Raw genomic sequence first — 16,204 nt, 5'->3', positions numbered from 1 at the left:
AAATTCACTTTGAACTTAAAAGTTGATTTTTAAATTAATGTTTGTTTCTCAGTAAACTTCAGTCATAATCCAGCATATACGTATTACTGCCATATGTATTGAGGTACAGTGAAAAATATCATTATACATGCCACCATACAGATCTTATCAATAAAACAGTGCATCGAGGTAGCATAAGGGAAAGCAGTAACAGCAGCATTTGCTTAGCAAACGCTTCACCCTACGCTGTCTTATACTATTCCTGCAAGGTTGAGGTTTGGGGATCTTCTGATCAGCTGGGTGAGAGTAGAAGTTGTAATTGTCACCTTCACTGGGAGCAAATCCCCATATATGGCCTTGTGTAAATCCAAGTTTTTTTCCACATACCAATCAAGATTTCATGATAGACTGCAGTTCAGAGGTATCACGGGCGGAAGAAGTGAATACTGTCAGGCTATGATACGTATGTACACACACCTGTATTAGGAGTTGGAAATTCAGAGCCATATTCCTAGATATTCCCGGTTTCCTCCCACAGTCCAAAGCTGTACTAGTTGGAGGTTAATTGGTCATTGTAAATTGTCCCATGATTAGACTAAGATTAAGAATTGGGGGATTGCTGGGTGGTGTGGCTCGAAGGGCTGAAGGGGTCTGTTAAGATTGCAGAATAAAGTGTGGCAGTAACAAAGTGCAGTGCAGGAAGACGGTAAGGTGCAAGGCCATAACAGGGTAGACTGTGAGGTCAAGAGTCTATCTTACTGTACTAAGGAACAGATCAATAGTCTTAAAACGGCAGGATTGAATGTCCTCGAGCCTCGTGGTATATGCTTTCAGGTTTTAGAATCTTCTGCCCGATGGGAAGGGGAAGAAAAGAGAATGTCTGAACCAATTTAAAAATAAATAAATAAATAAATATTTCTAAGGGAAAGGCAGGTCTGAACTTTACATCCTGACCCACATGAAAATAGGTAAGCCAACAAAACTGATTACTGCATAAACACTCCTTATCTAAGAAAGGATGTGCAGGCATTAGAGGGTCCAGTGGAGGATCATGAGAATTATCCCAGGAATGAAAGGGTTAGCAAATGAGGTGCAATTGATGGTTCTGCGCCTGTTCTCTCTGGAGTGTAGGAGAGGGGAATCTCATTGAACCATATCAAGTATTTAAAGATCCAGATAGAGTGGACACGGAGAGGAAGTTTCCTATAGTAGAAGAGTCCACAAGGCCATAAGACATAGGAGTAGAAATAGGCCATGCAGCACATCGAGCCTGCTCCTCCATTCAATTATGGCTGATCTGTTTTTCCCCTTCCCAGCCCCACTCCTCAGTCTTCTCCCCGTAACCTTTGATGCCTGCCCAATCAAGAACCTTTAAACCTCTGCCTTAAATACACCCAATGGCCTGGCCTCCACAGCTGCCTGTGGTAATAAATTCCACAAATTCACCACCCTCTGGTGAAAGAAATTTCTCTGCCTCTCTGTATTAAATGGACGCCTGAGACTGCCCTCTTGTCCGAGACTCCCCCACCATGGGAAACATCCTTTCCATATCTACTCTGTCTAGGCCCCTCAACATTCGAAAGGTTTCAATAAGATCCCCCCTCATCCTTCTAAATTCTAGTGAACAGACCCAGAGCTATCAAACTTTCCACGTATGATAACCCTTTCATTCCTGGAATCATCCTTGTGAATATACTCTGAACCCTCTCTAATGCCAGCACATCTTTCCTTAGATAAGGAGCCCAAAAGTGTTCATAATACTCTAGGTAAGGCCTCACCAGCACCATATAATATCTCAGCATCACGCCCTTGCTCTTGTGTTCTAGACCTCTTGAAACGAATGCTAACATTGCATTTGCCTTCCTCACCACTGACTCAACCTGCAAGTTAACTTAGGGTGTTCTGCACAAGCACTCCCTTTGCATCTCAGGTTTTTAGATTTTTTTCCCCATTTGGAAAATAGTCTGCACATTTATTTCTTCTACCAAAGTGCATGACCATGCATTTTCCAACAATGTTTCATTTGCCAATCTCTTGCCCATTCTCCTAATCCGTCAAAGTCCTTCTGCATCCCACCTGTTTCCTCAACACTACCTGCCCCTCCACCAATCTTCATATCATCTGCAAACTTAGCAACAGAGACATCTAAATCATTGATATACAACATAAAAAGAAACATTCCCAACACCTGCGAAACACCACTAGTCACTGGCAGCCAACCAGAAAAGGATCCTTTTATTCCCATTCACAGCCTCCTATCAATCAGCCAATGCTCGAAACATGCCAGTAACTTTCCTGTAATACCATGGGCTTGTAACTCTTTAAGCAGTCTCATTTATGGCACCTTTTCTCCGTGGCATTCCCCTGGGAGGTCATCCCACACAATACTATCCAAAGTGGTATATTATTGAGAGGAATGGCCATAGGGGTGCTAACTGTTTATTCACATTTCCATTTCTCCTGACAGTCACCCAGCTATTCGCTTCCTGCAACTTAGGGGTAACTACTTCTCTGTAACTCTGACCAATTATCTCCAACCAGTTGAAGGTCATCCAGCTGCTGGATCCCTAACACAGTCATCAAGGAGCTGCACCCAGATGCACTTCACACAGATGTAGTTCCTGGAGAGACTCTGGACCGGAGACTCACACTCAGAATACAAGGGTATCCATTTAGAACAGATGAGGATCAATTTCTTTAGCCAGAGGGTGGTGAATCCATGGAATTCATTGCCAAAGATGGTTGTGGATGCCAAGTAATTTGGAATATTTAAAGCAGAGGTTGATAGGTTCTTGATTAGTCAGGATTTCAAAGGTTATGGGAAGAAGGCAGAAGCATGGAGTTGAAGGAGGTAATAGATAAGTCATGATGGAATGACAGTAGATTTGATGGGTCAAATGGACCCATTCTCCCCTATGTCTTTTGGTTTCAAGGCCAATAGAGGTAAATAACCTAGGAATACCGGGTGCCTCTTTCAATGTACAAGTTTATACATGCACTAGATCAGGAGTTCCCAACCTGGGGTCCATGGACCCTTGGTTAATGGTAGGGATAAATAGCATTAAAAAAGGTTGGAAACTCCTGCACTGCAGTTATTCACAAGATATAGTTGCTAGTTTGCAATCCAAACCTCAGTCACCATTAAAAACTTAGATGAAATATGAAGACAACTCACGGGAGATAAATCCAACCTTCGTCATCAGACTTTGCGTGTAGCTGAGGATAGAGTTTCAGCTGTTTAATAAAAGCTTCCAATTTGGCAGGACTCTCTGGAAAAAAGATTGCAACCAATTAACACAAGAGGTTCTACAGATGCTGGAAATCCAGAGCAACAGACACAAAATTGTGGAGGAACTCAATAGGTCAGGCAGCATCCATGGAGATGAAATAAACAGTCAACTTTTCAATCCAAGACCTTTCACCAAGACCAATTTTGACATGGGGGGGTGTTAATAAATAGTGAATCTGAACAAAATCAACTGCACGAAAGTTTTATTTTGTACATCTGAAAATTTTGATCCCAGTCAGTTCGGATTGGTAAAAACATCTTCTCCACAATCTCCTTCAGCATAGGTGCACCATAAAACTGATTATCCTCTGCTCTACTCGGTTTAAATCTATGACTGTGCGTCTAAGTACAGCTTCAACACCACTTACAAGTTTGCTGATAACACTGCTATTGTGGACCATATCAAAGGAGCTGATGAATCAGCTTACAGGAGGGAGATTGAAAATTCAGCTGAGTAGTGTCATAACAACAACCACTCCCAATGTCAGCAAGACCAATGAGCTAATAGTAGACTTCAGGAGAGGGAAAACCAGAGGTCTATGAGCCATTCCTTGTTGGAGGATTGGAGGTGAAGGTCAGCAACTTTAAATTCCTGGGTGTCACTATCTCAGAGGACCTGTCCTGGACCCATCGTATAATTGTAATTGCAAGGAAAGCACAACAGCACCTCTACTTCCTCAGGAGTCTGCGGAGTATTGCGTCAAAAACCTTGGCAAACTTCTATCAGTGTGTGTTGGAAAGTGTGCTGACTTGCTGCATTACAGCCTGGTGTAGGAACACTAATGCCTTTGAGCAGAAAATCCTACAAAAAGTAATGGATTTGGCCCAGTACATCATAGGTAAAGCTGTCCCAAGCATTGAGCACATCTACTTGAAACACTGTTGTAGGAAAGCAGCATCTATCCTAAAAGAACCTCACAATCCAGGCCATGCTCTTTTCTCACTGCTGCCATCAGTTAGAAGATGCAAGTGCCTCATGACTCTCACAACCAGGTTGAAGAACAGTTACTACCCCCCAACCACCAGGCTCTTGAACAAAAGAGGATAATTACATTCATCAATTGAGATGTTTCCACAACCAATGATCTCACTTTAAGGACTTTTTATTTTGTTATTTCAGGCTTTTGTTATTTATTGCTATTTTGTTTTCTATTTGCATTTGCACAATTTGTTGTCTTCTATGCTCTGATCTTTTATTGATCCTGTTTACAATTACCATTCTATAGATTTGCTGAGCACACCCACAGGAGAAAGAATTTCAGGGTTGTATGTGGCAACATGTATGTACTGTTACGTACCCCGTAACTGGGTTGCCAAACCAGCAGAAATGGATCACTCAGTTGGAGTCTGGATTACTAGATCTAAGAAAGTTTTATTAAAGAAACAATCAACACAGTAATCGAAAGGATAATAAATGCAACAGTTCAGCAATGATAAACACACGCGCACAGAATTAAGATAACAGGATCAATCAAGCTCTATCGTTGTCTAGGGGTAAATGACCAATTTCAAAGTGACACAAAGTCCAGTTCAATTTAGTTCAGTTTGCAGTAATCGTTGCCATGGCGATGGACAATGTGGGGGGAAGGAGAGAGAGAACGAGAATGAATGATCATTCGAAACGGTTTCCACTCACAGACCTGCGATTTTGCTCACAAGCAGCTTTCGGGCGAGTCCTTTGTGATGTCACCTGGGGTCACCGACTGTGACCCCTCCTCCAGATGCGGTCGATCCTCTGCAGTGAACCCGGCACCCAAGCAAGGGCGGACACACACTGGGTTCCCGCTGATCGTACCTTTCCACCCTGTGCGTCTAAGGCTGATCCCGCGATCAGCCGTCCAAGAGCTTCCCACCGACTTGTGAGAGGCACACCGCTTCCAGGGTCTCATTACCTCGGGGTGTCGTGTGTGTCCTGCCTTAGCGAACCTGTCCCTTATTTATCCCCCTGCTGGGGTATCGCCTGTCCATCACTTCAAACAGTTCAGGGTTCAAAGGGGGAGCCGCTCTAGACAGCTCTCTCTCCCGTCCCTTCATTACACATCTCCAGATCACCTGTCCATCACTTCAAACAGTTCAGAGTTCAAAGGGGGAGCTGATCTTGACAATACCCAGACTGATGGCTCCTTCATTAACATCTCCAAATGCTGCTTCATTGTGTTCCTTATCTCTCCCTCCCCTGAGGACAGGTGGCAGACCAACTGCTGATGCCACTGCTGCTAGCCCAGGCCAGCAAACATCTTAATTTATGTGTATTCTCGTCACAGTACACTGATAATAAATTTTTCTTTGAACATTGATATATCAGGAAATTCAAGGCCTTGAGAAACTAACCCAAAAGAGATGAATTACAGTGCTAATAATATTTATTTAGAGATACAGCACAGTAATCGCCCCTTCCGGACCTTTCCAACCAAATATACCCAAGTAACCAGTTAAAAATACACCTCTATGTCTTTGGAAAAGGCACTGGAAGAGTTACAGGGGACAAAGGAGGAGAGTATGAGGGACCCTTTCCTCCTTTCTTCAATGGAGGGTTAGCTTGGTGGGTCAAATGATTACAAGGTGACTCAGCTGTACAGCACAGAAACAGGCCCCTTGGCACTCCATGTCCATTCTGAACAGTCTGTCCATGTTGACACTAAACTATTTGCCCATACTAATACCATATACTTTAATGCTTTAGTGATTAAAGTTCCTGTTTAACTGTCACTTAAACGGTAATTACATTTGATTCCACCATCTCCTCTAGCAGCACATTTCGGATATCAACCACACCCACTGTCCTCGCCAATAACTGGATTCAGTACACATTCACATTTACTCCTCCATCATTCTTTATTTTACATATTTTACTTTATTTTATGGAATTGATTAGAGAGTTTAAAATAAAAGAACCCTTGGGGGAAGTGATCATAATATGACCAAATTCACCCTGAAATTTGAGAAGGAGAAGCTGAAGAAGTCAGATGTGTCATAGTCATACTTTATTGATCCGGGGGAAATTGATTTTTGTTACAGTTGCATCATAGATAATAAATAGTAATAAAACCACAAATAGTTAAATAGTAATATGTAAATTATGCCAGTAAATTATGAAATAAGTCCAGGACCAGCCTATTGGCTCAGGGTGTCTGACCCTCCAAGGGAGGAGTTGTAAAGTTTGATGGCCACAGGCAGGAATGACTTCCTATGACGCTCTGTGTTGCATCTCGGTGGAATGAGTCTCTGGCTGAATGTACTCCTGTGCCCAACCAGTACATTATGTAGTGGATGGGAGACATTGTCCAAGATGGCATGCAACTTGGACAGCATCCTCTTTTCAGACACCACTGTCAGAGAGTCCAGTTCCATCCCCACAACATCACTGGCCTTACGAATGAGTTTGTTGATTCTGTTGGTGTCTGCTACCCTCAGCCTGCTGCCCCAGCACACAACAGCAAACATGATTGCACTGGCCACCACAGACTCGTAGAACATCCTCAGCATCGTCCGGCAGATGTTAAAGGACCTCAGTCTCCTCAGGAAATAGAGACGGCTCTGACCCTTCCTGTAGACAGCCTCAGTGTTCTTTGACCAGTCCAGTTTATTGTTAATTCGTGTCCCCAGGTATTTGTAATTCTCCATGTCCACACTGACCCCCTGGATGGAAACAGGGGTCACCGGTACCTTAGCTCTCCTCAGGTCTACCACCACCTCCTTGGTCTTTTTCACATTAAGCTGCAGATAATTCTGCTCACACCATGTGACAAAGTTTCCTACCGTAGCCCTGTACTCAGCCTCATCTCCCTTACTGATGCATCCAACTATTGCAGAGTCATCCAAAAACTTCTGAAGATGACAAGACTGTGTGCAGTAGTTGAAGTCTGAGGTGTAATGGTGAAGAGAAAGGGAGACAAGACAGTCCCCTGTGGAGCCCCAGTGCTGCTGATCACTGTCAGACAGTGTTGCAAGAATATTAAAGATGACACCAAAAGTTTCTTCAAATTCAAAGTGTAAAAGAGAGGTGAGATTGGATATTGGACCACTAAAAATGATGCTGGAGAGGTAATAATGGGGGACAAGGAAATGACAGATGAATCAAACAGTATCTTGCATCAGTCTTCACTGTGGAAGACACTAGCAGTATGTTGGAACTTCCAGGTGTCGGGTCATGAAGTGTGTGAAATTACCATAACCAGATAAAAGGGTCTTGTGAAACTGAAAGGTCTGAAGGTAGGTATGTCACCTGGACCAGATGGTAAACATCCAGGGTTCTGTATGGGGTAGCTGTAGAGATTGTGGAAGCATTAGTAATGATCTTTCAAGATTTACTAGCTTCTGGAATGGTTCCTTAATGTTGGAAAATTGCAAATGTTACTCCACTCTTCAAAAAGGAAGAGAGGCAGAAGAAAGGGAACTATATGCCAGTTAGTTTGACCTCAGTAGTTAGGAAGATGCTGGAGTTGATTATGAAGGATGAGATCTCAAGGTACTTGGAGGCACATGATAAAATAGACTGCAGACAGCATGGGAAGATTTTCCTCAGGGGAAAATCTTGCCTGAGGAATTTGTTAGAATTCTTTGAAAATATTCCAAAAATGGAACTTTGACCAGAGGCCAATCCGGATATTGGAAGTTTGGAGAGGAGGGGACTTCAATCAGGTCGACTGCCCGAGGATTAAAGGCAACAGCGGGTCGTGGCAGTATAATAGACCTTTGACCAGCAGCCAGTCGGGACATTGGAAGTTTGGAGAGGAGAGGACTTCAATTAGAACGACTGTCCACAGATAAGAGGCAACGGTGGGTCACCACAGTGTAATAGAGCGTTGACCAGCAGCCAATCGGCATTTGGAATTGATTAGTATGAGCAAATTAAAGGAAGGCAAGGGTAAGGGCAGCAGCCATCGTCTGAGTGGACAGTCAGTGATGATCTTGAGGCTTTAGTTCTTCGAGGTTTCTGCAAAGAGAAGCTTCAGTCAGAGAAAGAAAAGAAAAGCTCAAGTTTTTCCATCTCTTCTTTATAGCTGCTCAGCTAGGACAGTAGAAATGCCGGGCGGGTTAGTGAAATATTCCTCTTGCAAGATGTGGGAAGGTATGGAAACCACCAGCATTCCTGATCACTACAACTGCAAGAAGTGCATCCAGCTACAGCTTCTAACAGACAGCATTGTGGAGTTGGAGCTGGAGCTGGATGAACCCCAGACCACTGGGGAGACTGATGGGGTGATAGATAGGACATATAGAGAGATAGTTACACCCAAGGTGCAGGACACAGGAAACAGAATGACAGTCAGGAAGGGGCAAGGGGTTAAGTAGCCAGTGCAGAGTACCGCTGTTGCCATCCCCCAACAAAAACAAGTATATCATTTTGGATACTGTTGGGAAGGACGATCTAACAGAGAAAAGTCACAGTGGTCAGGTCTCTGACACCGTCTGTCTCTGTGACTCAGACAGGAAGTGGGAAGAAGAGGCATGCTATGGTGATAGGAGATTCATTAGTTAGGGGAATGGACAGGAGGTTCTGTGGGCAAGAACGAGATTCCTAGATATGTTGCCGCCAGGGTCCAGGATATCTCAGATCGAGTCCTCAGCATTCTTAAGTGGGAGGGTGAACAGCCGGAAGTTGTGGTCCATGTAGGTACCAATGACATAGGTAAGACGAGTGATGGGGTTCTGCACAGGGAGTTCAGGGAGTTAGGTGCCAAGTTAAAGAGCAGGACCTCCAGGGTTGTGATCTCAGGATTGCTACCCATGCCATGAACTAGGTAGATTAGCGTGAGGAGAGAGAAGCAGCGCGCCACACGTGTGCAGCCCTCCGATGAAAAATGATATTGTATCTGTTAAATAGGGGCCGTGCACAATTCTGATTTGATGAAGGTGGAAGTGAAAGCATAGAGGAATATCTGGAAAAATTTCTGAAACGCTCGTTCGCTGCTGTTGTTACTGCGCAGTTGGGAATCTTTTGGAGGGAAGGCCTCAAAATCCCCGGCTTTGCCTGCTGTTGGCGACTGAGAATGAGGTTGAATCGTTCGGATAGAGATGGCGCTCAGTACTCGGTGTCAGAGAGCTGATCAGAGCTCGAAGTTTTCGGATGACTCAGAGTTGGATTGTGGTCGGCATGGCAGGGAGAGTTTTTCTTCCTTCTCCTGTCTGCGTGAGATGTGGGACATTTGAGAGACTTTGAACTTTTACTGCGCTCATGGACTTCAAGTTATGGTATTGTTGTAACTATAAGTTATAATTATGTGTTTTGTTAGTTTTTTTTCAGTCTTGGTCTGTCCTGTGTTTTGTGATATCACACCGGAGGAAATATTGTATCATTTCTTAATGCATGCATTACTAAATGACAATAAAAGAGGACTGCGTGTCTTCATAATCATATATGGTTTAATATGTGCCTAAGAAGTTGGTGTAGGAAGGAGTGCATAAGATTTGTGGATCGTGGGCTTTCTTCCCAAGAAAATGGGAGATGTATAGAAGGGACGATTTACACCTGAACTGGAAGGAGACAAACATCCATCTGGTAAGGATTGTTAATGCTCTGTGGTGGGGTTTAAACTAGAACTGCAAAAGGTTGGGAATCAGAGTGCTAGAATAGTTGGAGAGATTATGGAGGCAGACATTGGTAAGACTGCAGACAAAGTTAGGAACCAAAGGTTGAGCATGGTGCGACTAGTGTCCAGAGCCACATATATTTCAACACCAGAGGTATCGTAGGAAAGGCGGATGATAGTGCTGGTGATGACGTAGCAGGTTTACAAATGGAGGCAATGTGTAGTAAGGGGAGGTTAATTTGCAGGTTGAGTCTGTGGTGAGGAAGGCAAATGAAATGTTAGCACTCACTTCACGTGGACTAGAATATAAAAGCAAGGATGTAATGTTGAAACTTTATAAAGCCCTGGTGAGGACTCACTTGGAGTATTGTGAGCAGGTTTGGGCCCCTTATCTTAGAAATGATGTGCTGAAACTGTAGAGAGTTCAAAGGAGATTCATGAAAATGATTCTGAGATTGAATGCCTTGTTATATGAAGAGCGTTTGATGGCTCTGGACCTGTATTCACTGGAATTCAAAAGAATGAGAGGTGGCCTAATTGAAACCTATTGAATGGTAAATGTCCTTGATAGAGTAGTTGTGGAGTTTAAGACCTGAGGACACAGACTCAGAATAGAGGGGCATCCTTTTAGAATGAAGTTGAGGAGGAATTTCTTTAGACGGAGTGGTGAAGCTGTGGAATTCTTTGCCAGGGGCAACTGTGGAGGCCAACTCTTTATGTATATTTAAGGCAGAGGTTGACAGATTCTTTGGTCAGGGCATGAAGGGATACAGGCAGAAAAAGGGGATTGGGGCTGAGAGGAAAATTGGATCAGCCATGATGAAATAGTGGAACAGCCTCAACAGGCCAAATGGCCTAATTCTGCTCATATATCTTATGGTCATATGTGCACAAGAAGACCAGCACGACCCCTGTCACAATGCTGGTTTGAACTCAGAACAGATATTATTTTTATACAGAATTGATTTGCAGTTATGGATATTGACCACTTGGTAAACTATGTATGTTTGAATTCCTCACTTTCAAGATCAATCACCATTCACAATAGAGGTGTTAAAAGTCAATAGAATCTACAGACTGACAACTGATGATATTTTGAAACTAGTAAAGCAATTTTCCCTTAGTTGGTGTGTTTCACACCTTTCTGTTAAATTCTTATGGTTGCCTCCAATAAGCCTAAAAGTCTCTGGGAATCTGCTCTGTAAAGGAAAGCTTTGCTCTTGAAAGGCCTTCCTTGCTTTGGCTGTCCCTGCTATTTGCAATCTGTGCTTGCCTGGACATTGTTAACCCCTGCCGTGCCACAACTTCCACTAAGCTTACCCCTAGGATACCTTTCAATGCTCTATTACTGTTGAACAATATTCGTACTTCAGTATGATTGTCATTCAACCATATATGGATACCATGAACACAGCCAAGCAAAACAGCACTACCCCAGGGCCAAGGTGTGAAGCACAGTACCAACAGTCACCGTAGCTCAAAGCATACATAGCACATAAGATAGCAAGCACATAAGATATCAGCAAAATACAGCCACACATTAAAAATAAATCTAGTCCAAGAACGCGAGTCCATGAATTTTGCACAATATTCATGTCTTCTGTGTGAACACTAGGGGGCAGCATCATAGAAACATAGAAAACCTACAGCACAATACAAGCCCTTTGGCCCACAAAGTTGTGCCGAACATGTCCCTACCTTAGAAATTACTAGGCTTACCCATAGCCATCTATTCTTTTAAGCTCCATGTACCTATCCAAAAGTCTCTTAAAAGACCCTATCGTATCCGCCTCCACCACCATTGCCAGCAGCCCATTCCACACACTCACCACTCTGTGTAAAAGAACTTACCCCTGACATCACCCCTGTACCTTCTCCCCAGCACCTTAAACCTGTGTCCTCTTGTGGCAACCATTTTAGCCCTGGGAAAAAGCCTCTGACAATCATCGGCTCCAACTTGGATGCTGTGCCATACTATCTCCCGTAGAACATACCAGCTCTGATGTAAGCCTATAGACTACTCCTTCCTTAATGATGTAAAACTGTACTGGATCCTATAGATAAACCCTGAGCATCTGGGGCACTATTGGGAAGTCCTTCAATGGGCTTGTCAGTTAAAACAATGATTGACAAAATGCAAGTGGAATGCTCCTGACGTAATTTGGAGCATTGTGTGCACTTTTGGCCACCTATCTTCAGGAAAGATGTAAATAAAGTTGAAAGAGTACAGAGAAAATTTACAAGGATGTTGCTGGGTCTGGAGGACCTGACTTATAAGGAAAGATAGAATAGGTTACGAATTTATTCCTTGGAACAAAGAAGGTAGAGGGCAGATTTGATAGAAGTATACAAAATTGAGAGGTATAGATCAGGTAAATGCAAGCAGGCTTTTTTATAGAGGGGTTGGGTGGAACTACAACAAGAGGTTACAGATTAAGGGTGAAAGGCGAAAAGTTTAAGGGGAACATGAGGGAAAATTTCATTCAGAGGGTTGTGAGATTGTGGAACAAGCTGCCAAGAAAAGTGCTGCATGCAAGCTTGATTTCAATGTTTAAGCAAAGTTTGGATGGGTACATGGATGGGAGGGGTATGGAAGGCTAATGTCCCAGTGCAGGTCAATGGACTAGGAAGTTTAAATGGTTCAGCATGGAAGGACTTCTGCGTTGTACTTTTCTATGACTTTTTCTAAGTACTTGGTAGTTCATAGTATCAACCAAAAAGGACAGACCCAAACACAAGAAGTTCTGCTTCTGAAGAACAAGAGGAATCCTGCAGACGCTGGAAATTCAAGCCACACACATCAAAGTTGCTGGTGAACGCAGCAGGCCAGGCAGCATCTCTAAGAGGTACAGTTGACGTTTCAGGCCAAGACCCTTCAGGACGAAGGGTCTCGGCCTGAAACGTTGACTGTACCTCTTCCTAGAGATGCTGGCTGGCCTGCTGCGTTCACCAGCAACTTTGATGTGTGTTGCTTCTGAAGAAGATGATTTGCTAATTACCTATGATAATTGATTGGAGTTCAATTGCAAAACAAACTGTACTCTCCAGAGATTCTGCAGATGCTGGAAAATCTAGAGCAGCACAACACAAAATGAGGGAGGAACTCAGCAGGCCAGACAGCATCTATAGAAAACAGTAGTCAACTTTTCAGGCCGAAACCCTTTATCAGGACTGATGAAGGGTATCAGCTGAAACGCCGACTGTACTCTTTTCCATAAATGCTGCTTGGCTGGTTGGAGTTCCTCCAGCATTTTGTGTGTGTTGAAAAGAACAAACAGTTGATGTTTCAGGCCAAGATGCTTCATCAGGATTGGAAAGGAAGAAGGGAGAACCTCAAGTAAAAAGATGGGGAGGGGGAAAGAGTACAAGTTGGCAGATGAGGGGAAGTTAGGTGGGTGGGGGAGGAGGGAAAGTAGCAAGAAGCTGAGAGGTGGTAGTTGGAAGAGGTAACGAGCTGAAGAAGGAATTTGATAGGAGAGGAGAGTAGATCATGTGAGAAAAAGGAAGAGAATGGACAGCAGAGGTGATGGGCAGGTGAGGAGAAGGAGTTAGAGGGGAGCCTGAATGGGGAGAAATGATCAGAAGTTAGAGAAATTGATGTTCGTCAGGTTGGAGGCCAACCAGAGTCAAAATCATGCTGAATCAGCTGGGTTTCTTTCCCTGGAGTGTAGGGGGCTGAGAGGTGACTTGACTGAAAAGTAAAACATTATCCAAGTCATTGATAAGTTGAATGTTCACAATATTTTCCCCCTGGTAAGGCCATTGTAGACAAAGGGCATAACTTTAACATGAAAGGAAGGAGTTGATGCCTTTTGGAACATTCTACCAGAGGAGCTGCTGGAATCAGATGCAGTTACTACAATTAACATAGAACAGTACAGCACAGTACAGGCCCTTCGGCCAACAATGTTGTGCCAACCCGCAAACCATATAACCTCCCCCCCACCTTAAAGTCCTCCATATACCTGTCTAGTAGTCTCTTAAACTTCACTAGTGTATCTGCCTCCACCACTGACTCAGGCAGTGCGTTCCATGCACCAACCACTCTCAGAGTAAAACACCTTCCGCTAATATCCCCCTTGAACTTCCCACCCCTTACCTTAAAGCCATGTCCTCTTGTATTGAGCAGTGGTGCCCTGGGGAAGAGGCGCTGGCTGTCCACTCTATCTATTCCTCTTAATATCTTGTATACCTCTATCACGTCTCCTCTCATCCTCCTTCTCTCCAAAGAGTAAAGCCCTAGCTCCCTTAATCTCTGATCATAATGCATACTCTAAACCAGGCAGCATCCTGGTAAATCTCCTCTGTACCCTTTCCAATGCTTCTACATCCTTCCTATAGTGAGGCGACCAGAACTGGACACGGTACTTCGTGTAGCCTAACCAGAGTTTTATGGAGCTGCATCATTACCTCGCGACTCTTAAACTCTATCCCTCGACTTATGAAAGCTAACACCCCATAAGCTTTCTTAACTACCCTATCTATCTGTGAGGCAACTTTCAGGGATCTGTGGACAAGTACCCCCAGATCCCTCTGCTCCTCCACACTACCAAGTATCCTGCCATTTACTTTGTACTCTGCCTTGGAGTTTGTCTTTCCAAAGTGTACCACCTCACACTTCCCTGGGTTGAACTCCATCTGCCACTTCTCAGCCCACTTCTGCATCCTATCAATGTCTCTCTGCAGTCTTTGACAATCCTCTACACTATCCAAAACACCACCAACTTTTGTGTTGTCTGCAAACTTGCCAACCCACCCTTCTACCCCCACATCCAGGTTGTTAATAAAAATCACGAAAAGTAGAGGCCCCAGAACAGATCCTTGTGGGACATCACTAGTCACAGCCCTCCAATCTGAATGTACTCCCTCCACCACGACCCTCTGCTTTCTGCAGGCAAGCCAATTCTGAATCCACCTGGCCAAACTTCCCTGGATCCCATGCCTTCTGAGTTTCTGAATAAGCCTACTGTGTGGAACCTTGTCAAATGCCTTACTAAAATCCATATAGATCACATCCACTGCACTACCCTCATCTATCTGCCTGGTCACCTCCTCAAAGAACTTAAGGACCCTCAAGGAACATAAGGTGTTGCTCCTCCACCCTGAGGGTGGGCTCATTGTGGCACAAGAGAAGGCCATGAACCAACATGTTGGAACGGGAATAGAATTATAAAGGTTGGCTACCAGGAAGTTCTGCTTTTGGCGGATCGAGCTGAGGTGTTTGATTAGATTTAAAGTACTGCCTTATATCAGTATCTCCTGTTCCTCCTTTTCAGCAAAAGATTACAGACTTTACAATATTATCCTTCTGTTACAGAAGGAACGTTTTATTTTGAGATACAACACAGAGCAGGCCCTTCTGGCCCAAAGAGCCGAGTCACCCAGCCCCCCACCTGTTTAACACTGGCCTAACCTCAGTACAATTTACAATGACCAATTAACCAACTAACTGGCACATCTTTGGACTGAGGGAGGAAACCAGAGTGTCCAGAGGAAACCCACGTAGTCATTCGGAGAACGTACAGACAGCGCTAAAACTGAAATATGCCCCCCCCCCCCGAGCTCTAATAGTATCGTGCTAACTGCTACACTACTATGGCAGCCAGTCTACAAAATTAAATATTTCCGCAAAATTAAAATACTTAAAAAGGCAGGGCACAGGAAGATATAGTACTAGTGTGAACAAATAGGATTGGTGTAGATGGGCAAAACATTGGCATAAACGTGATAGACCAAAGTGTCTATTCTAGTGCTGACAACCGAAGTGTCTATTCTAGTGCTGAACAACAAAGAGTATGACATTCTAATGAAATAGAAACAGCACCTCAGTGGAAAGCTTAAAAATTGATTTAGTAGTAAATGTTTAACCCAAAAGTCATTCTGCTTTGAGCATAAACACTCCTGAATGAGTGTTAATTAAAGGTAAACTGGTCATCTGCTGCTGCGTGCTCAAATCACAGGCCCTGAGTTCCCCTATTTTGGAGATTTCGATGCAATCCTCACCACTCTCAGAAGATCCCATGCCAATAGTTCCACCGGTGTAGTAGAGATAAACCTTAAGTTCTGACATTGCAAAGCCTCTCCTGGCTCAGCACAGACTGGAAGCACTTTGGACTGAAGGGGTGTGGTGTGGAGTTCAGATCTGTATGTTGATGTGTAGAAACATTAACGTCAGATATCCAAATGATCTTTTATTTAAACTACACTAACTTGCTATGAGTAAACATAAAAACAAAGCTTCCAGGAATGGACAGTATCACAGATGATCAGAGAAGAGTTTTGGGTTACAAAAATCATGTGTGCACTCACATGTAGTATTCAAGGGACCAACACCCTATCACTGAGGACATACCTTCATCTCATTGCTACCATTAATAAGGAGGTATGGGAGCCTGAAGGCGCA

General features: G+C 43.7%; 1 protein-coding gene across 5 annotated transcripts in view; it reads right to left on the bottom strand.

Annotated features, from left to right (window-relative positions):
* Nucleotides 1-15,887, bottom strand: part of LOC134347456 (L-asparaginase 1-like) — a 124,527-nt gene extending 108,640 nt beyond the window's left edge. For all 5 annotated transcript variants that reach the window (XM_063049782.1, XM_063049778.1, XM_063049781.1 and 2 more), the window contains exons 1-2: nucleotides 15,805-15,887; nucleotides 3,155-3,248 (exon numbers count right to left, since the gene is read on the bottom strand). In XM_063049782.1, the coding sequence (XP_062905852.1) occupies nucleotides 3,155-3,248; nucleotides 15,805-15,871 (161 nt within the window). In that variant the 5' untranslated portion in view covers nucleotides 15,872-15,887. The remainder of the gene's footprint in view (nucleotides 1-3,154; nucleotides 3,249-15,804) is intronic.
* Nucleotides 15,888-16,204: the final 317 nt, after the last annotated feature.

This window comes from Mobula hypostoma, chromosome 6, assembly GCF_963921235.1.
Source record: "Mobula hypostoma chromosome 6, sMobHyp1.1, whole genome shotgun sequence".
NCBI classification, from domain to species: Eukaryota; Metazoa; Chordata; class Chondrichthyes; order Myliobatiformes; family Myliobatidae; genus Mobula; species Mobula hypostoma.
The sequence above is the reverse complement of the archived record's forward strand: the minus strand, read 5'-3'. Positions and strand labels throughout refer to the sequence as shown.